At 37.6% G+C, this 23,372-nt stretch overlaps 1 protein-coding gene across 1 annotated transcript; it reads right to left on the bottom strand.

The window, feature by feature from the left end:
• On the bottom strand, nucleotides 1-19,901 carry LOC129279026 (noelin-like). Its single transcript, XM_064111638.1, has 10 exons — nucleotides 19,818-19,901; nucleotides 17,385-17,558; nucleotides 15,947-16,146; nucleotides 7,074-7,125; nucleotides 6,062-6,239; nucleotides 5,444-5,576; nucleotides 4,910-5,077; nucleotides 4,021-4,178; nucleotides 3,139-3,287; nucleotides 1-469 (listed from the first exon to the last, which is right to left on the bottom strand). The coding sequence occupies exons 1-10, from the start codon at nucleotides 19,899-19,901 to the stop codon at nucleotides 242-244; spliced, it is 1,524 nt and encodes a 507-aa protein (XP_063967708.1). The 3' UTR covers nucleotides 1-241.
• Nucleotides 19,902-23,372: the final 3,471 nt, after the last annotated feature.

Below are 23,372 nucleotides of genomic sequence, written 5' to 3'. Positions count from 1 at the left end.
TAAGATAATAAATGGGACGTGAGTAGGAGTAGCCAAAAGCCAACTAGCCTATTTTGGTTTCTGCCTGATCAACATTCAATTAGTGTTGCAATCAGCTATCAATAGTTCAACTCAAGAATAAAATTTACAATGAAATTTAGTTTGAATTAAACCAGTGTTCAGAAAACGGGCCAATGACAATTATGATAACAGGAAGACTGGGATTTTTTTTCCAGCCAGCCATCGCCATTTTATATTTTGATTACTGGAGATCAAAAGGAAGTCTGGAATTGGCAGGGAGCAACTGTGAACCGGTTTGTTCCGGTATGTCAAAGGTGAGATCGTAAACCACCTGATGGCCATTGTCCCATCCGTAGAGCTTCTGGTCACGTGGGTTGTAATCCAATGACGTCATATCCTGGAAACGGACGTCGAGGGGGACGCTGATGATGCGATAGTCGTCCAACGAGGTGTCATACACCGACTCCACCTATTAGGAATATAAGATGGAGATCAGAGATCATGTCATCAGCGTTTCAGACACCAACAATCTTAACAAAAACAAGTGGAACGGTTCTGACACTCTCACCTGCATTAAGCAATTCGATATAGCAGCAGTGCTGCCTTTGAAAACAGATAATGAATCAATATTCACAGAAGAAAACACTAATGTGATGATAAAATACTGTGTCCATCGGCCCAAAATGACCTTTGACCATAATCATGTGACCTCAGACATGTGCAAAACAATCATTCAAACTTGATTTCCTTGTTTCATGAGCTAGATCCATAAACTTTTTTAAGTTATGATGCCAATTTAACACATACTCCCAACACGTCCAGCGTTCATTGACCTTAAATGACTTTTGACCTTGGGCATGTTCCTGAAACTCGCACAGGGTATTTAGGGATACATTACTGTTCTTATGTCCAAGTTTCATGAACTAGATCCATACACTTTTAAAGTTATGACAATTCCTCAAATAACCCCTACATGGCGAAAGTTCGTCAACCCTAAGTGACCTTTGACCTTAATCATGTGACCTCAAACTCAGGCAGGATCTTTAGTGATACACTATCTCATTAAATTTATAAGTTTTACGAACTAGGTCCATATACTTTTGAAGTTATGACAACATTACAAAAACTTAACCTTTTTTAAGTTAATGTTTATTTCTCTCCAAAATAAAAATAAAACATGTATTATAGTACAATCAACAAAACATTTTCATTTTTCATAATTATAAAAAGAAGTAATTGATAATGTTTCAACATAATGAACATGCAACATAATTTAACTGAAGGTCTGAGAGAAGTTTAATCCGTCTTCAAAACACCCCCCCCCCCCGTCATCTAAAGCACCAGCACAAACAAAGCACAATCGGACACACGTACACACACCCTCACACACAGCGCACACCACCCCCAACGCCGCACAGCCCCCCCCCACACACCCACACACACCGCACACCACCTCAACACCCGCACAGCCCCCCACACACACAAACACACCCACATACACCGCACACCACCTCAACACCTGCACAGCCCCCCCACACACTCAGAAGTACACAGTCCCCTGTACTATCATCGATCCATGATATCCGTGCCTGCCTCGTTACCTCTACTGGTGAAAATTCCCCATTTTCTGAGATGGTGCACTAAAGTGCCCCTCTCTTCTGCTAGTTTTTTTCCGCTTGTTCATTTTCTATTTCTTTTTTATTTCTTGAGGTGAGGGGTTTATTTTCATTCCTACTTTAAACAAAGATCATGTATATTATATGATTAACCAACAGACTGTTCCTTCCCTACATTAGATATCTTTATACCAGTGTGAATCCCCTCCCAATTTATTAAGTTTAAAAGAACACCACAGTTTTTCCATAGATCTCTTAATTTTTTCGCACTTGTACAATGATTGTTCATATGTTTCTTCATTTTTATCACAGAAGGCACAAGCATTGCTCGTATTAAATATAAATGCATACAAATAATTTGTAGTGTATATAAGCTCATACAACATTTTAAATTGAAATTCCCTCAACCTACTGTTTAACGTGGACTTCCTATGTCGTAGGAATATTGTACGAATCAGAGAAATCATAAATTCTCTGTAGGTTCCTAAAAGCAGATGATTCTTGTACTAACAGACTAACTCGTTCATTAAATATAGATTCAAGTATCAAATCATTGTCTTCACACGAATTAGTTTTCTTCAAAAGACCTTTCCATGTTAATATTTATAACTGGTGAAGTTTATTTATTTCGACTTCATTTAAATTTCCTTTGAGAGTCTCTGTTTGATCTAAATTCACCTTGGTTAAGATTTCGATATTGATTCCCCAAACATGGTCTAAGTTCTTTGACCCAAAATGAAATTTGACCTTGGTCGTGTGATCTGAAACTCAGGTAGGGTGTTTAGTAATACTTGAATACTCATATGTCCAAGTTTCATGAACTAGGTCCATATCATTTTAAGGTATGATGGCATTTCAAAAATTAAAACTCGGTTAAGATTTCAATGTTGACGACACGGTGCCGCCGCCATCGGAAAAGAGGCGCCTATAGTCTCGCTCTGGTATGCAGGCGAGACAAAAACTAACAAGCGAAAAAATAGTAATCCACATCAACAATCTGTCGGGGAAGAGGCACTCTTCACCTGCCCCCCCCCCCCCTCCAGTACGCTATGAGGGATGCTAGAACTAATGACAAAATCACACCATCAAAAATAATTCCATTCAAAGTGGCGCATATGCACGACGGGAGCAGAAATTGATGTAACGTCTTTAAATCTTACCTACATGGGGTTTTGGGGAGGTGGTAGTAGTAAACATAAAAGCAATTTGAATTTGAATTAATTCGTTCCCCTTTTACATCTTTATTTTACATCGAACTATATTCTGTACACACTTCAAATCATATAATAAAACGTTTCTAAATTGATTATGTGACACAAGATTCAGATGGTAAAAAGTGAGGATGATCACAATTATTTGCTACACGATGCACAACAAAAGCTACGCCTTTCTATATAATATGATATACAATTCTTTCGAATTTCATCACAGCAAGGTTGTTAACAAACCCCTTGCGAAACTGAATATAACTTGAAAACGTAAATCATTCGATCATTTATTTGACCAAATTGGTCCAACTTACTGTGGTATCCGTGCTGAAGAAGCTGCTGAGGCAGTAGAGCTTCCTGCACACCATGAAGCAATTTCCCATACGGCTCTTACGGAAGGGCGCCATGTACGTCTCTACAAGGTTTAGTGTTTCTGGATCCAGACGACTAATCGCTGTCTTTGCTATTAAAAATTTACAAAAATGTTAATCAAAATTTGAAGCTATATGATATGTGTATATGTGTGTATCTCACACAGCCACACACAGATACTATATGTTCAGATTATCCTTCGCTTAATACCAGGGGAGTGTTTCCTCAACATTTTGTCCGACAAGTTGTCAGATCTTTCCTAGATTTTTATAGGCTGAGAGGCACTGTTACTATGGTAACTGGCGGATAAAGTGAGACTTGTCGATAAAACTTCTGACAAGTAGTTTCACGAAAAACTTCCCATGACATCCTCCTGGGATCTCATTGTGACTGTGTGATGCTTGCTGTTATTTAAAGTTTTGATGTTAACTTCCTGTACCTCCTTTGAAATTGGGTCAATCATGTAAACATACCTGTGAAGGACATGTGTAATAAACTGGAAAGTTTGTTTTCATCTCATTTTCATTGGTCTTTATTTTGCCATTTTGTGACTTTTTGATTCAGAAACCAATTGAGATGATGGGCTAGAGTCTCTATGTGATTAAACCAGTTTTATTGACATGTGCTTAATACAGACTATTGAAGCAGGCCTGTGAAAAAAAATTCAATGAGCGGATTTTTTTTTGCAGTGCCCTTGTAAAAGATTGATCTGTTTCATTTGGAATCCAGTTTATTTTTTAAAAAAGTATAGAATGTTTTCACGGCCTTCTCATGATATGTGTTACTTGTTAGTTAAAATTTAATGACTGACAGGGGTTACTTACTTTTATCCGACTCGGAAACGTAGATTGCCCACAACCCGCTCTCGTCGACGGCGAAATCGATGTCGCTATAACTCTGGACCATGTATGAACCACGGTTATTGATGACCGCGTCGGATATTACGTTGGTGTTGACAACCGTGTCATTTTCGAAATCATATCTGGTTTTCAATTAAACAGTTATATGACATAGGTTACGTGGATTCGAATCAGTGATATGCCCAAATGCCATGGCATGATTATAACTGCAATGATCACATTTGTTATTTTCTAGGTTTTGGTGTCACCGTAGTGAATTTAATTTAATTTTAATTTGCATTGTGAACGGTGGCGAATATATTGACAGAGGTTATTACAATCCCTGGTACATTTGCATCGAAAGCGGTCTGAGGCCGACCGCTTATGCGGCTCAAGGTATGTGTAACAACGGACTGACGAAGGCTCGAACTGAGTCCAGCTCAGTCCAGTAATTGGTATGTGTAACACCAAAGTGGACTCGGTCTTGCATGCTTAAAGGCGGAAGTGGTGTGATAATGGTTTGGCCTATTACTACGAACCGTGCAAAAAAAATGTACGCATGTTGCCCCCCCCCCCCCGGATCTCGCCATACAAAACATAATATTAAGTCGACATAACAATATGGCGTATCTCGCCATATGTCTACAGGTAGCATTAGGTCGACTTGGAAGAATAACGTTTTCCGTCATGTCGACATGTTACTGTTTATAAGCAGACTTGGCAAAATGACTCGCATGTCGATACAATAAGGCTATTAATTAAGCCAACATACGGCGAAATATAGCTTGTTTCAAGCAATGAAGTATCTCACCATGTCGACATAATAAGGATATTAAGTCGACATGGCACTTCCAAGCTGCCGTATTAGTCATACCTCACGATTTGCCTGGTCTCGAGTGCATGGTAGTAGAGGGATCCATTGAAAGCAACCATCCCTGGTCCTTGGGCTGGAAGGTTGCTCGGGAGCATGTACCGGCTCTCATATTCCGTACCGTCACGGAAATCGGTTATGTGAGCAAAGCGGTCAACCTGGAAAGTCGATCTGGTCGAGATGGAAGAGGAATTAAGGAAAAGTTTATAGTGTAGAAAGTAATTTGATTTCATATTTGTTTACCTCATGTCTTGACTACTGACCTTGCTGCTGACCGATGGACAACACTCCTACCCATTTTCTCTCTCTCTCCTCGCTCTCTCTCATTCGCTCGATCACCCCCCCCCCCCTCTCTGTCTCTCGCCCCTACCCCAATCTTCTTTTTCTTTTCTTTTTCTTTTTTTCAACTCTCCACGTAGGGGTAAATTTGATAGGGATCATGTACTAGTACTGCCATTCAGATTACTAGGAGTGTAAAATAAACATGATATATCTGTTTCCATGCCTTATAGTGGAATATCATAGCCATATACCCACCTTGGATTGTGGAATGGTACGTAATATACCTTCATATAGTCCCGGATTGGGTCTCGAAACCACGCCCCTACTCTGTTACCTAAGCCTCTGACAGTGAATGGTTCGGATATGTGAATGATGTCACCGCAACTATCTATATAAAAACAAGTCGGGTTGATAGAAAAATTATAAGGAATTTATGCGGCTTCTGCCCGGCTCAAGTAGCATATTACTGGAAATCGTACAGAGGTCGTACCATACACGTACTTCGTACGATGATCATATGCTGATCGCACTATGTGGTTTAGGGTTATACGATTTAGAAAATTTGTAACACCTCACGCTTAACAACATCGTAGATGCTTCGGGGATCAAGAATCCGTACGATAATCATACGATCATTGTTCGTGATCCAAGGGTGATTACGTGAATATAATGGTATGATCAGTTTACGGTTACCATACGATGGCCCCAGACCAAATGCAAACGGCGCACTGCCCTTCTTCTACATAGTTGTATATCTTCACCTTCGACAATTATTATGGTAGATATAGTAGTTTTACAAACTTTGCCAAAAAGGTGATCTGGGATGGCGTCGATTTAGACTTTACCCTATACTACATTTCCCTAAACCCCTACCTTGAGATGGAAAATCACTCCATGGTTGGAAGAGGCTGTCATCTTCGCTCTTTGTCGAATAAGACCGTTCACATTCGGCTAACTTCGCCTTCAGATCGTCAATCTTCGATTGCAGATGGTGGACCTCAGTGGGGCCTGTTACCTCCAGGTCTCTAATGAGTAGTGTAAAGTTAATCAGCTGAAATGGAAATAAAGATCAATAAAATTGTCCGCAAAAGCTATTCAAATTTGTAAATATTATGAAGACCGATAACCAAAATAAGACCTCCGTAGATTTACATTCAACTATGAACATGATGATCAATTTGAAACAGGAACAGTTTGTCGCGCTTCCCCCTCCCCCTTTATTATCTCCAGGATCCTTTTCATAAATTTGCAACTGCTAAATGTATAAGAGAGGGGCGGGACGGCGTTCAGATGCTTCCCTTTTTTTCGTTATTCACAATCCATCCGAAGTAACAAGTTTAGATTCATAGTTTGATTTGCTATGGAATTTTATTATGAAACATACATTGTAATCAGGAATGGAATGTTAGTGACTCCTGCTCCAGCCTTTTGCGTATGTGGGGGGCTTGGGGCACCTCACCCTCAACAGTTCCATGACCCAGAAAACAATAAAGAAATAGAAAATGATAATGCAGGTCCATGAAGTCTTTGTCGAGGGTCGGTGCCCGACGTTTCAGAGCCTGACGTCACGGACGAAACTGTTGTGTCGATTCACCGTCCTTCGACACATACTTCATTGTGGAATTTGACAATATATTCTCTAATTTCCCAAAAAAAAAATGTTGCGTCGCTGTTGCGAAAACTCCCAACTATGAAGGTTTGCCCAACGTTAATAAAAAATATTCCATCTTGATATACCAAACTTTAACATGATGATGTAACAATTTGCATCATGTTTTCAGAGTGTATCATGAAATATCAATATACTAGGCAAATGACTACCTACATGTACATTTTAAGAATGACAGGCCTCTGTCTTTTAAGGAATATCGATTATTTTACGAACCTCTACTCGAAGAAGCTGGACCTCAGGAACCTCGGATGCTACAAGCTCGATTCTTCAAAATACAAACACAAATTTGAAAGTTTTACTCGGTCATGTTTCAGAAAAAATAAATTGTCATTCATTACACATTAATAAGAAATAACCAAGTTATTTTTCAGAGGTTAGAGTAAATAATTATGGAACAATTATAAAGTTAACGCCAACAAATCCCACTCAAGACATTTTACCAATAAAGAAATGTCTTATCCCGGTTCTGAAAATTCATCTATAAAATTACAAAATAATGACCCATCTGAATTGGGATTAATGTCCCCTTTTCTCCGATTTAACAATGCAATTCAACTTTTTAAATCCCCCATTCAAATTGATGTAAAAAGGAAAGAATGGATAAGAACCAATACCCCCACTTAAGCAGGTTTCTCATACAAAATTTTTAGGTGTTTTGGTTGATAGCAAGCTCTCCTGGAAATTACCTATCAAAAATATTTGCAAAACAATCTCTTGAAATATTGGTATCATTAACAGACTAAAATTCCATCTTCCACAACCATCTTTGTTTATTCTTTATTATTCGCTTGTTTTACCCTACCTAAACTGGACTTTTGCTTTGGGGAAACACTCATCAAACTCTGTTAGAAAAAAATATATTGTTACAAAAAAGTAATTCGTATAATCTGAAATGCTCCGCTTCGTGCCCACTCGGATCCACTTTTCCATGAACATAATATGCTCAAAGTAAACGATCTCTACTTGTTTCATCTTGGAGAATTTATGTATAAATGCAATTCTGGTGCCCTTCCCTTAGTTTTTCGTGACATGTTTATAAAGAATCATACGATTCATAAATATCCCACTTGACAGTTTGAAGAATTTCATTTACCTTTTAACACTTTCAGCACAAAATACATTCATTTTGAAGGTCCTAAATTTTGAAATACTTTGCAATGCGCATAGATTTGAAAAACTCCCCTTCACTCGCAGTCTTCAAAAGAAAATTTAAAGACATTTTATTGGCTACGTAGAAAACCTAGCTCTCCTTGTTGTACTTTCTTTTATTGTCAACATTATCACTATTATCATTATTATTTTTGTTATAAGTATCATGATTATTATTCTTATTGTGATGATCATATCATCAACATTATTATTATGGCTATTATTACTGTCATCGTGGTCATTGTTATTATTGTTGGTATAACTCGTCACCAATTCTCAACCATGCAAGCATAAACTTTATACTCGTTATACATGTTATACACACCTGTGAAACATTTTCTTATTTTAGTCCACATGCAGATATGTTCTCCTCATCGTCTCTCCTCGTTATTCTTCGTACATTACTCATTTCATGCATTTTGTTGTTTATTTTACTTTTCTTCCCCTCTTTTGGCCACTATCATTATTCCAATTATGTAATTGAATATTAATGAATAATTTGTTTTGAGGGGTCCACGATTTACAAGCACAGCTTCACAGCGGACCTTTCCATTTCCAGCATGTTATTTTCAGCCACAAATATCTAATGATGATCCATATTAAGTTTCAAATGTATAATTTAGAGGAATATATATATATATATATATATATATATATATATATATATATATATATATATATATAAATAATAACAATAATAATAACTAGATTTTAATTCGTCATGCGGACGAATTAGGTGGTCTGTCGTATAGATAGATAAACAGGAAAAAAATATTTAAACAGATGTTAGATTGAAAAATAGATAGACAAACAGATTTACATAATCAAACAGATACATATAAGAAAGATAATTATATATATAGATGGATGGAGTGATGGATGGAGAGATAAATTATAGGTGGTTATATTAATAAAACATAGACATATAGATAGATAGAGAGACAGACATATAGATAGAGAGACAGACATATAGATAGATAGAGAGACAGACTTATAGATAGATTGATAGATATATAGATAGATAGATAGATAGATAGATAGAGAGATGATAGGTGGTTATATTAATAAAACATATATAAACATATAGATAGAAAGAGAGACAGACAGATAGATAGACAGACATATATATAGATAGAGAGACAGACAGACATATAGATAGATAGATAGATAGATAGATAGATAGATAGATAGATAGATAGATAGATAGATAGATAGATAGATAGATAGATAGATAGATAGATAGAAAGATAGATAGATAGACATATAGATAGATACAGAGACAGACATATAGATTGATAGAGAGACAGAGATAGATAGAGAGACAGACATATAGATAAATAGAGAGACAGACATATAGAGAGACATACATATAGATAAATAGAGAGACAGACATATAGATAGATAGATAGATAGATAGATAGAGAGACAGACAGAAAGATAGACAGATAGATAGATAGATAGATAGATAGATAGATAGATAGATAGAGACAGGCAGATAGATGGATAGATAGATAGACATATCTAAACAGATAGATACATATATATTAGACAGAGAGAGAGAGAGAGAGAGAAAGATAGATAGACAGACAGATAGATATACAATGTAGGTAGATAGACAGACAGACATATGGATAGATAGAGAGAGAGGGAAATATTCAAACAGATAGATATATATTAGACAGAGAGATAGATATGTCATGTAGGTAGATAGACAGACAGATAAATAGATATAATATTTAAAAAAAAGTAATTATAATCTGTTTTATTTTGCAATATTTTAGCTATTATTTGTTAGAATTCTTATAATTGATCGTGGGCAAGATAGCTAAAAAAAAAAATAATAAAAAAAAAAAAAAAAAAATCATGTTCACCCGCGGACTCGAACCCCTGCCCGCATGATGGAATGAGAAACAGTCTGACGCCTAACCGATTGAGCTAGAATATTTCCCATAGACCACTTTACACGTAAGCAAAACACGAGAATCTCAAATCCAATCTTGCATGTGAAATACGGGCATGATCCCGGCATCTGATCGGAACATGAAGGAAATACAACCGAAAGCTTAGAATCTCAGCTACAACATACTAAAAGCTCAGGGATAACTGGCAACAAAAATTGGAGATATGGCTTACGAAATATAAGAATGTAGAATCTAGTTTTGAGAAAAAGTCATGTCCCATAGAGATTACACGCAAAATGAGTAAAAATGACATGCCTTTATTATTTGCAATTTTTGAGGATGATCTGTTTATCAAAATGAAAAATAAAGGCAATAATTCAGAAAGAGTAAGACCTAAGCTACAACATATCAAAAATTGGGTGAAAATTGACCAATATTCACGGAGTTAGAGCCAGATTTGCATAATTATAATGACGTCATAATACGCAAAATGGATATTTTGACTTATAATTAAGGATCAAATGAGACATGAAATTCTCTAATTCATACTCTATCAAAATATGAAAAAAAAATTGGGGGTCCCCATGCGTTCTGAAGAGCTACAGCGGATTTTCTATAGGCATGTTTTTGCCCATATAATTATGGCCTATAGTGAGAGCTCGCGCGCACACGTGCTGCAAACTTTAACGGGTGTTAATTTCCTTATTAATGGTCGTAGAAGATTGATCAAGGTATCAAATTGCTCAAAATTATATTATCAATGCAATGGTATTTATTTTTGTGTTTCTGAGTTGCGTTAAGGCGTTACGCGCGGAAACGCGCGCGCATACGTTTGCGCACGCAATTTTTTGAAATGCTTAAAATGACCTAAAACGTACTCTGTTTTGGTCAAAAAGTGATTTTGAGCATTTTGAAATTTTGACGCGCGCGTCGTGACCTCCAGGTGACCTTTGATGACATGACCTGATGACCCTTATTCTGAAGTTAATGTCATGTAAATTTGATAATGGAGATATGATTGATAATGTGATTTTACAAAATGGCGTCTAGATGACGTCATCATGACTTGATGACCTTGAAAAGCTTATTTTGGCGTTTCCATGACAGACCCTATAGATGCCTTGAAATTCAATTAAATCGACACAGTCAAATTCGAGATATCTTGGCGACAAATAATAGCCATTAAAAATAAAGAATAAAAATAAAGAAAATTCTGACGAAATTAAGAGGTGTTCTGTCATAGACAGACCACCTAATAATGAAACGTTTTTGTATAGCGCAAAATACATAAGCAAAGTTGCATGTCTCTAAGCGCTTTTTACAAAAGGAGTGGAGATGGAGGGGAGAGCACTGGGTTCTATTGTGCAGATCATTTATAATTCAAACTTCCATTTCTTAAAATGAGCCGCGAGTTTGTGTCTTTTTTGGCCACACAATATTCAACTTCGTTTTGCTTCTGAAGAAAAGATCTAAATGCTTCAAAGTTTGGATCAACTTTCCTTAATTTACAAATGTAAATGAAGTACTTCAATAATAAAAATCACAAAATATATGAAGCGATGTTTCAGGGAATTTGTTGCAAAATTCACACAAAGGGAAATCTTTTCTTTTAATCTTAAAAAGAAAATCATTAAAAGCAATGCATTTGTGAAAAACTTTGAAATAAAAAGAACGAATTTTAGTGTCTATCGAACATTTGAAGTAATTGCAATGTATTTTCTCCCATGAAATATTGTCAGGAATGGGTAAGATTTCTACTCCAATATTCCTAATGTGCGTCAGGGCTAAATTTGCCACTCAAGATATTATAAGCGTAGCTGGGTATCAATTTGAGAATGAACATATGATGAACATCATCACTATTATAGACACCAGCATTTTGAAGAGTGGGAATAAGCCAGTCTTTAGGGATATTCTGGATTAGAAAATTAAATTTTCTTCTGTCAGAACGGGGTATACTAAAATCCAAGATTGATTCTTCAAACAATTTATGGCCAGGGAGGGGTTGATTAAGCAAATCTGATATCGTGTGAACATTTTAATCATACCATGCACCATAATAAAAATATTGTTTGGATTTGGAACAAATCAATATGTTAAACCATAATGACTGACATGCACCTAAGTCAGAAAAACTACAATCAAATATATTAAAAGTGGCTTGTTCTCGATATATATACACTGTTGGTCATAAAGGTGGAATAAAATATTTTTGAATAAAAATCGACAGTTTTTGTTGGTATTTGAAAGGCTACGCGTAGACAAAATGGTAATTGAGTGATTACATAATGTTTCCCCATTACACAGGTGACATTATAACATGAGAAATTTGGATTACGTAATAAATTATTTTGTTGTAGACTAAAAAAGCCTATGCATATGATATTCTGTCCCTTTCCCTGATTTAGCACTGTGTATAAGAAGGTTGCATTTTTTCGAGTTCCTTGTACGGTTTGAAATAAAAATCGGTCGAGACGTTCCCTGGACTATGCCTGGTCCAACGGCAACAGCAACACGCGAGAGAGTGGTAGCACTGCGACAGGAGGGCTACAAGCAGACTGATATCGCAGAAGTCCTAGGGATATCACAGAGTGCAGTCTCTCAGATCCTGAAACGTCAACGTGAGGCGGGGAATGTGCGGCCACGGAAATCTCCAGGACGTCCCAGATTGACCACAAGAAGAGATGATCGCCAACTGTTGAATTTCAGCCGCAGAAACCGGATATTGCCCACGAGCCGTCTTCGTCGCTTGTGGAGGAGATATCATGGGATCAACGTTTCCCGATCATCCGTTAATCGCAGATTGCTCCAACATGGTTACCGAGCACGACGGTTGACCAAATGTCCACGCCTGTCTGTTCGCCACAGAGTAGCTCGTCTTCTTTGGGCTAGGGAGCACAGAAGGCTTCATCCAGGACATTGGCATCATGTGGTCTTCACGGACGAGAGCCGGTTCATCCTTGACCGAAAGGATGGGAGACAACGAGTTCGTCGATTAGCCGGGGAAAACCTTCGCGATGAATGTATCCACGAGACGACTCAAGGCGGAGGCGGCTCAGTGATGATATGGGCCGGCATCCATTATGGAGGGAAAACGCCACTGGTGGTTCCGGACGGAAACGTCAACGCCGCCGCCTACAGGGATATCTTGGAGTTCCACTGTCTTCCATATGCAAGACGAGTGTATGGGCACAATTTCCGACTGCAGGATGACAACGCTAGACCGCACAGGGCCGCTGCAGTAAGGGAATTCCTGGAGGCAGAGGGCGTCGTACAATTGCCATGGCCAGCTTGTTCGCCGGATATGAACCCCATAGAGCATGCATGGGATGCCCTAGGCCGAGCAATCAACGACAGAGAGGTCATTCCTCAAAATCTGCAGGAGTTGGCAGATGCTCTGAGGGATGAATGGGACGCTGTGCCTGTTGACGTCATCAGCAAGCTAGTGGACAGCATGCCACGACGTCTGCATGCGCTGGTTCGTACCAGGGGTGGACATACCCGATACTAGTGACTGAGTAAGAACAATGACTCAGGTTTAATGCTAATTTGTCCATGAAATCACAAAAAAGAAGTCATCTGGAAAACTGAGAGAGATTGAAAATAAATATCTCATGATCCTTTAATTTACTGTATATTGTCGCCATTGTTGTTCTAAGCTCACGACATCCATCGCTTAGGACATAAACTTGTAAAATATCACTGTCAAATGTGTGTAAAAGGCAGAATAATAAAGTAAAGTGGTTATCATGCACCATAAATGCCATATTCAGATCATGTTGTAATAATTACGCAGTGAAAATTTGGTGAAAAAAAATATTCCACCTTTATGACCAACAGTGTATATACCAGGTGCGTAAAGAATCAGCGAGTTGTGTACATCTCAGAGATCTTAAAACACATTCAGGGGCATAATGCTTTCCAAAGAATATTTGAATCTTGATGAAAAGATTCCAAAAAGGACAATTCAATATATTTCCATGTCGAAGTATATCTGTAATCAAGAAGATATTGCACCCAATACATCTTTTGAGCAAATACATCTTTTTAGGACAAATGCATAGGGGTCTACCATTCGAAGGCCAACATTGGCTATAATCATTGCACATCAGTTTTCTTTTAACCCTGTTCTTGCCTCCTTTCCAAATTAATCTAAAAACATTTTATTCAAGTCCTTGTAAAATTTAGAAGGAACTTGGGTACCAAGAACAGAAAAGAGGTATAAAAGTTGAGGCAAAATAAGAGACTTGATATCACAAATTATAGGCTAATCAAAGAAAGATTCCTCATTTGCCAGCAGTTAAAGGGGAAGTTCACCCTGACAAAAAGTTTATTGTAAAAATAGCAGAAAAAATAATAAAAAATATTGCCGAAGGTTTGAGAAAAATTCATCAAATAATTAAAAAGTTATTAGAATTTCAATTATTTGATTTGTGACGTCATATGCGAGCAGCATACCTACATAGCGAATGGTAAAAAGTCAATGAAATGTCATTTTCTCAGAAAATTGAAAATGGTTTTCTCTGTACCTTATGTATATCAATAGACAAATCATTTCACACCCAATCATGAATAGAAAACAAAATTAAGTCATCAGGAACCATACAAGACTAATAACACTATTTCTTTTGGACATGGACATCACTCCATTGTGCAAAGAAAAACTAAAAAAATATAAAAGCATATCACAGATATCAGGCCAAAACGTCACATAAAATTCAGCATATCACAGATATCAGGCCAAAACGTCACATAAAATTCAGCAGGGAGACCGTCAATTCGAAAGAACTATATAAACAGGCAATGCAAGCAATGTTTCGTCCCCGGTCAAACATAAATTTGGATGGCGCCCCCCCCCCTTAGTTTAAGGTCAATTTGGCGCCCCCATGTGAAATATGACTATGCCTTCCCCCTTAAAAACATGAATCAAATTGATGCTCCCCTCGTTCAAACATCAATTCGGTGTCCCCTAGTTCGAATATCAATTTGGCGCCCCCAATAGTTCAAACATCAATTTTGAGCCCCCTAGATCGAACATCAATTCGGCGCCCCCTAGTTTAAACATAAATTTGGCGCCCCTATTTACAACATCAATTTTGCGCCCCCTAGTTTGAACATCAATTTGGCGCCCCTCTATTTCGAACATCGATTCGGCGCCCCCCCCCCTAGTTTGAACATCAATTCGCCCCCCCCCCCTCCCCTAGTTCAAACATCAATTTGGCCCCCTAGTTTGAACATCAATTGGGTGCCCCCTGGTCCGGACATCGATTCGCCCCCCCCCCCCCCTAGTTTGAACATCAATTTGGCGCTCCAGAGTTCGAACAAACATCACAAATGGGCGCTTCCGCCCTCTTTCTCTTTTCCTCTCTCATTTTCCTTTTTTTTCTCTCTCTCTCCTCTTTCCCCTTCTTTTTCTCCTTCCTTTTTCTCCTTCCCCCTTTTTCCTTCTCTCCATTTTCCCACTTCTCTCTCTTTTATTTCTTTTCTTACTTTCCCCTCTTCTTTCTCTTTTCTTCTCTTCTTTCCCCCTTCTCCTCTTTCTTTTTTTCATCTCTTCCTTTTCCCCTTTTCCTCACTCTTTTTCTTCTTTTCTTTCCCCTTCTTTCTTTTTTTATTCTTCTCTTTCTCCCCTCTTCCTCTCTCTCTTTTCCCCCTCTTTTTCACCCTCCCCCCTTTCCTCTTTGTTTTTCGGTCTCGTCTTTTCACCTCTTTCCCCCTCTCTTTTTTCTCTTCCTCCCCCCCCCCTTCCTGTCTTTTTTTTTTTCTTTTCTCTCCTTCCTCTCTCTTTTTTTTCTCTTTTCCCCCTCTTCCTCTCTCTCTCTTTTCTTCTCTTTCTTTCCCCTCTTCCTCTCTCTTTGTTCTCTTCCTTTCCCCTCTTCTTCTTTTTCCTCCTCTTCCTCCCTCTGATTTTGAGCGGGGCGGGGGGAGGGAGGGAGGTTGCTAGGCCCGTATGGCTTTGCCCCCCCCCCCCCCCGTTACTAAAATTACTCTATAATTATAAATTCCATCGCTGTTTGAAAGGAAAAGCATACTCACTTGTCAAGCAGGATGGACATCTCATCAAGTTCTTTCTTGACGAGCTCGAGTTCGGCCACGGTGACGATCACCGTACCAGCAAGAACACCCTGCAATGTCGTCAATGTCACATTGAGCTGAGATCCTGTGATCTCGAGGTCGATATGGAGATTGATGACCGTCTGGTTGAAATCTTCAAGAAGACGACCTAGTCGGGCGATCTGAAGAAAGGTAATGAATAAAGTTGGAAAAGATTGGTGGTACTTCGCTATCAACCAGTTTGATCCTTATAGCACAATTATTAGGTCATTTACCGAATTAAATCTAATATATAATTATATATTCCGACCTGAAAACGCGATATTTTAAGCAATTTCTGTTACTTTCCTGAATCACACTAATGTGTGGGTTTTTTTTTTTTCTTACTTTCCAGTTAATCACTGTTAATGCAAGTTTCTTTAACATCTTATAACTAAGACACGAGAAGACAAGGTATGTCTCTTTAACATGGTGATCTCGTTTAAAAGACCAGCATGACCCTGGGAAGCGGGTGCTGAGGTGCTGCGTGTGTTTTTTCCCTAGGCAGCACCCCCTGGAAATCGAATGACAGAAATGTAATGAAAATGAACGATGTTTTGTTGGAGCCCCCCCCCCCCCAACTTCAGATTTTTCCTACACAGTGCTTGAAATAGTGCTTAAATAGTGCTTACAAAACATGAATAGCGTCCCGTTTTTAGGTCTGAAATCTCAATTTTGTTTCCACTCGCGCTTCTCGCTCGCATCAATCGTATAGTTATATACCTATTCTGTTCATGATTAAAAAAAAAGCGCTTAGAATGCCATGTTTTTAGTTCTGAAATATCAATTTTGTTTCCGCTTGCGCTTCGCGCTTGCATCAATTGAATATATATATATAACGAACTGTGTGCCCACCCCTCAACTTTGAGGAGAGATTTCAGCCCAGGTCGGCACCCCCACTAACAAATTGTTCACAGGGCCTTGTGAACCAGTTTTCGTCACATCTTACCGCAGGCGTTGGGGGAGCAAGATGACGTCAATTAATCTCCTTTTAATGCTCTCTGAACTTCCTTATTTCTTAGTTCCCTTTTCGCCATCATGTTTTCTCTCCTCACTGCAAAAATACCGGTGTTAATTTAACACCAGCTCGGTAACTTTATAGGAAAACATTGGAGAGATGTTGAAACTACACCACTTCGGCTTCAGGCTTACACCAGATAAGCATTTAGACAACATTTATCAGTGTTGAACCAATATCGGTTTGATTCTTAACTGGTGTTTTCAACACTTCCATGGTGTTTTCTGATATAGATACTTGGATGATGTTAAATCATTACCCGTGTTTTTTTTTTTTTTTTGCAGTGCTCTCTTTCCCTTTTTTCACTATATAAATTCATTGGGGATGGCACCCCCAGCTCTCCTAGCCCCCCCCCCCCCTTACCTCCCGCTCCGCCGCATCAAGTCTCTCAGGGTATCCCGTTTCTACGTAGCTCTGGCAAGTGACAAATGGCGGGAAAGTGATCTCGCACTGGCATGTATGAGATGAGTTATAGACGTCACCAAACATCGTCTCGTTGTAGGACACAAGATCTTCTGGTGTTGTTTGGTTGCAGTTCTGAAAGGAGTAAACAAGAAATGATCAATGTATACACGACTGTTGATGTTGTAAACACTGGGGTGTTAAAACTGACACCAGTTAGTGTCCCTGAACGCAACACCGAAGAGTGTAAAATCTACATTTTTTTTAAACAAGTGCACACCTAGTTTTCAAGAATAAGTATAGATAGCATTTTAATTTATTTAAATGCAGGTTAAAAAGAAAATTGCCGATTAAATGCATTGCTCACAGGCTTATAGGTGCCGCCGGGATATATCAAGTTTTACCTTGTATTCAAATAAATGGAAAATGCTATATGCATTCTTGAAACTAGGTGTAGACTTGTTTTAAAAAAAAAGTTTTGGGATGATAGCTATTGGTGTTGAAATAACACCACAGATTTAACACCCGAGTGAAATGACTGGTGTGGTCCTTTATGTATCAATACCACAGTTTTGTTACAATCTAAACTACATTGATTTGAAATAAATCTAGGTGGACTGTAGTGTTAGGGACCCATCGAATTCTGGATTTAGCTTTAGTCTTTAATCCTAAATATTCTTTTATAAATCTCAAATAATTCAAATTCAAACCATCGAGATTTAAAAACAAACTGAATCTTTAGGATCGAAAAGCCATTAAAAGATTCATTTTCAAATCTAAAAAAAATAAGTTCAAATCCATTGAGATTTAAATTTAAATATTTAGGATTAAAACTAAAAGCAGACTTCCATTGTTCCTCATTACAGTATACATGAATTTATTTAAATCTCTGCAATTTAGATTATATTTTAGATGACAATGGTCTGGATTAGAGCACACACACCATCAAAATTTGGCGCAAATATTCACTACTGAATGACACGCGCCGTATAAGCTAAAACAACAACAACATTGTGCTAAGAAAAAAAACTGCTAACCCATTAACGGTTTTCTGATTGTATATATAAAAACATACAAAATAATCTGAATTACACCATATAAGAATTACAAATATATGTAATATATCATCAAACATTCAGCTCTCGCTTCTTATTTTGTAAACCAGCCGATTATTCCTTATGTTGCAGAAATGTTGCAGCAAACTAATATTAATTAAATGAAATCTGGTTTACTGACTGTGAATAGTGTCAAATTTACATCTGAAGTCTTTCTACAAATCTAATCAATTAGATGAGTTATGGACATTATGTCGTTTCATGTTCGGTGTTGGTGTTGTTGTTTGGAAACACAATTTGGATTGCGTTTCCTAGCTCCATTTTACACAAAATCGATCCAGATAACAATATTGCAGCTCAGCACCTAGTGAGTGACATTTTAGGACCAAGTTCGTTTTATGTGTGGTGCAATGCTCATTTAAAAATTGACCTAACACCAACCCCAACTTGTCAACTGTTACCATCCATTATCTTGTCTAAATATGATTAAGCACAATCTCTCGCCCCCCCCCCCCCTTACTCTATCTCTCTTTAAAAAAACACCCACAAGAAACACGCATTTGCCAAAGTAATGATAGTAGTTATGATATGTTACAAAATATGACAAATCACCCTATGGATTTCCTCAACCGTCAACTGTGCAAATTGTGTAACTACAAATCAAGATTTTAATTTTCACAATCACTATGCAGATGCTTTCTGGAACGTAGAGAATCTATTGTCAATAGCCCTTCATGACAAAAAAGTCTTTGTCGAAAATCGGTGAATGAAATAGCAGTGTCGTCCTGGGGAGTGTTTCATCAACATTTTCATCCGACAAATTGTCGGATCTGACATCTTTCTCTGATGTTGATTGGCTGAGAGGTACTGTTACTATGGTAACTGCCGGATAAAATGGGACTTGTCGGATAAAACGTCCGACAAGTCCTTTCATGAAACGCCCCCTGGACTCTGGACAAACGACATACATGTATATGCAATTTTTCGTTCGGTCCGAACTTTCCTTAATTCGGGTGATCTGCTGTCCCGGTCCAGGCCACCAACTTTCTACAATAACCTCTCAGCTGTCCATTATGATTTGATTTGCAATTTCAAAGGAATTGATGCGATTCAAAAAGTGCCTGCGTAGTGATTGCAAAAATACTCTAATTGCATAATATAAAACTTGATCACTTTATTGTCTGCTTATGCCAGCTAGGCCGATGGTTATCTGATGTAGATCACTTCCCTCATATACTTTTTATTTGAAATTTACAGTGTAGCCCCATAAAAAGAACAAACTTTAGAAATCGATTAAACATGTTAAAATATTATGAAAAACGTAGGCCTATCTGCTTACCGATATTTCAACAAAGATACATATCATAATTGCCCTCACAAGGCCTCCTCCTCGAAAGGGATCGAAAAAGACTGGATATTTCATCGTGTCTTCTCTGATATAAGCTGCATCCACTTCAGATAGATCGGTGACAAAATGGATCGACAGCTAGCTTCAGGTCATATTTATACTTTTTGTCAACAGGCATAACCGCCTCTGAATTTTATTAACATGGGGAATATCAGGGGCAGTGGCGGGGTATTTTATTGTGGGGGTGGTGTACGACTACCAAATTGTGTTTCTCAATTGAATTACAGCGGTAATGTTTATTTCCACTACCTATGATGTCCCAAGACTCTTTTCTTCCTCTGTTTGCTCATTTTTTCTCTCTCGTTTTCACTTCTTAAACAAAAAAATATATATACGAGTGGTCAAACCCCGTGCCCCTATAATGATTATGTAGCCCAGTACCGGGGCCAGGACTATTATGTGCGGACCGATTCACCCCCCCCCCCCCCCTCCCCTCCCTGTCATCGCATTATTATTTACGGTGAAATAACGAAGAGTTTTCATGAGTGATAAATAAGCAAACATTCTTCCAACGCAAAGGTCTTATGACGAGGGTTAATATTGTAGATCGTATTTCTTATTATTTTGAAACTAAAACCAGATTTTTCGATTAGTTCGTAATTCGGTTCCTTAAATCATGGAAAGAGATGTAGGGAAGTCAGAAAAACAACGACGTTATTAAGAATAAAAGTGAAACAAACGCAAACGATTTAAGCTCCCTTCAATAACTCATATTTTAATCTACCAAAAATGTGATACCATGTTGTAGATTTGGTCATAATATTAATAAGAATGAAATAAAGGTCATTTCACCCTATTAGAATGATGTACTCGTACCTATTATGAAGGCTTTGTTTCATAGTTCCTAAGTTCTAGGGCATTAACATGGGCATGAAATTGTTCAATAATTCTAATTGAGAATAACGCAAAATGACAAGCCCGGTCGTTTTGCTCTCATGCTTTTGAGTTTCTTTAAGAATTTTACCCGTCCTTTCTCCTGGGGAAAATCTACAACCACATTGTCCACTTATTTTTTTTTTTCAAGAAACGATGTTTTAATCTGTATAATTATTTGGAATAAACAACAATTATATATATTCCTTCTTAAAGCACTCGTAAAGAAAAATTACATAAATGACGGAAAGGCCAGCCAGCGTACTTGAAAATATTGAAAATATTGCTAAATTTTAAGAGATTATTAATTGTTTAGTAAGCTTCTGTTTCTTTTCCCAAATCTTTCTCATTTGTTTGCTACATTATGCTTTGTATTCTATTTATAATCTAATTTTTGGATATACCTGTACTGCAAGATAATTATTACCGTTCTGTACGATTTCTGTGTGAGCCTTTTCGTTGATGTTAGTGGATTGATATTTGTGTTAATATTTTGTCATATTGAACTTTTTCCAGTAGCGTATAAAATAATGGGCCAACACATGAGAGGGCCAGCCGAGGCTATGTAACAAGATTTCTGGGGAAAAAATTCTTGTCGTGAAAATTTTGGGTTCCCTCCCATCCTCATCATATGTACGCCAGTGACTTTGTCTACTGCCCGCTTCTTTTGTTTTTAGTCTACAACCAATTCGTCTAATAAGCTTTTGGTTATAGGCGATTGCCCCATCCCCATCAAAATATTTAGGGGCAAATATATAGATTTGAACCCCCCCCCCCCCCCCATAGTGTTGAAAACTTGAAAAAAATATGATATCCAAATAATGCAAATTAAGGATTTAAAAAGCAGTGAACAGCAGTATGAAACTGCAGAGCCAAGATGAAACAAAGAGCATGGAAATATTATTGTGGTTCGACTTTCAAAAGTAAAACTTTGATTTCAAACACCATTCATACATCTTTGACAGGAAACAGACTTTATAGAAAATACAGAATCAACCCACATGTTCAAGATTATTATCATCGCTGCGTTACGATTTCTCTGCACGACTATTCCGTTCATTTGTTATTTTCTATTGTTTCTTTATAATTATGCTATTTGACAGAAAATGTTCTTTTCTTTTCAAAAAATGAATAAAAAGTAATCTTTTCCCCCTCCTTCTTCTGCTTCTTCTGCTTCTCCTCGGGCCTACCTCCTCCTCCTCCTCCTCCTCCTTCTTCTTCTTCTTTCTTTTTCTTCTTTCTTCTTCTTCGCATTGACGCCTAAAAGCGACAATGCCTTGCCCTGGCCACGTCCCTCATCAAAATTCATCCAAATTTGGCAGACATGATCTTTAGCACCCCTAGTTTTCATATCAATGCTTTGATGATATTATTCTGAGCAATTTGATACATTGATCAACCTTCAATGACAAGGAATAATGGAATTAGCCTCCCTTAAAGTTTACAGCACTCGCGAACGCGCGTGCTCACAATAGGCCAAATAATTTAGTGGAAAAACCTGCCTATACAAAATTCATTATTGCTCGTCAGAAAGTAATTTGACCCCAATTTTGTTTCGTGTTCGGATAGAAGATGAATTGTAGATATGATTTCATGTCTTATTTGTCCCTCAAAAAAGTCATGACGTCACCCAAATGGCGTCGGAACTTGAAAATTTCATTTTGCTTCTCATGACGCCATCACAATTATGCAAATTTGACTCTAACTCTGTAAATATTGGTCGATTTTTGCATAATTTTCGGTATGTTGTATTTTCATTTTGAGAAACGGGTCATTTTTAAAAATGGCAACTTATTACAAGAATGTCATTTTTTTCTCATTTTGCGTGGAATCTCTATGGGAGGTGACTTTTTTTCTCAAAAATGGATTATAATGTACATTCCTCAATTTCGTGAGCCGTATGTGCACTATTTCTTGTCGTTTTTCGCTGAGCTTTCAGTATGTTGCAGCTGAGATTATAAGCTATCGCTAATTGATGTTGCCTCCATTTTTGATCAGACGTCGGGATCATGCACACTTGCAATATTGAGTTTGAGATTGTCGTATTTTGCCTACGTGTAAAGTCTATGGCAAACATTGTAACTCAATCGGTAAGGCGTCAGAATTGCATTTCATTCAGTCACGCGGGCACGGGTTCGAGTCCGAGGGTGAACATGATTTTTCTTTCTTTTTAATAATTCGCAAATTATTCTTTATAACAATTCCAATGAAAATTTGCAAAATAAAACGCGTCATGATCAGTGACCATAAACCTTTAGAAATATATTTAGCGCCCTCTATTGCAAAGTCAGAAAAAAGAAAAATGGCCATAATTATCTTCATTGTTTTCATTCATTTTAGTCTCGTATTTACAGTGTTTGCTTATGGTAATATCCCTCCTAATCCAGCTGTTTTTACGCATCAGTGACCATTATCTTTAGAAATAGCGCCCTCTATTGCAAAGTTTGAAAAATAGTAAAATGGCCATAACTTCTTGTTTGCGTTCAATTTGGTCTTATATTTTCAGAGTTTGCTAATGGAATCATCCCTCACGATTTACTTGTTTTTTACCATAGAGATATATATTAGTATACATCTCTATGTTTTTTACGCATCAGTGACCATTATCTTTAG

This window comes from Lytechinus pictus, chromosome 16 (genome assembly GCF_037042905.1).
Source record: "Lytechinus pictus isolate F3 Inbred chromosome 16, Lp3.0, whole genome shotgun sequence".
NCBI classification, from domain to species: domain Eukaryota; kingdom Metazoa; phylum Echinodermata; class Echinoidea; order Temnopleuroida; family Toxopneustidae; genus Lytechinus; species Lytechinus pictus.
The sequence above is the reverse complement of the archived record's forward strand: the minus strand, read 5'-3'. Positions and strand labels throughout refer to the sequence as shown.

Bases quoted from the DNA above. Each gene is read 5' to 3' on its own strand.
- LOC129279026 (XM_064111638.1), bottom strand. From the start codon at position 19,901: ATGAAATATCCAGTCTTTTTCGATCCCTTTCGAGGAGGAGGCCTTGTG. The intron at 17,559-19,817 runs GTAAGCAGATAG...TACTCCTTTCAG, and splicing joins GTATCTTTGTTGAAATATCG to AACTGCAACCAAACAACACC. The intron at 7,126-15,946 runs GTGAGTATGCTT...TGTATTTTGAAG, and splicing joins ATGTCCATCCTGCTTGACAA to AATCGAGCTTGTAGCATCCG.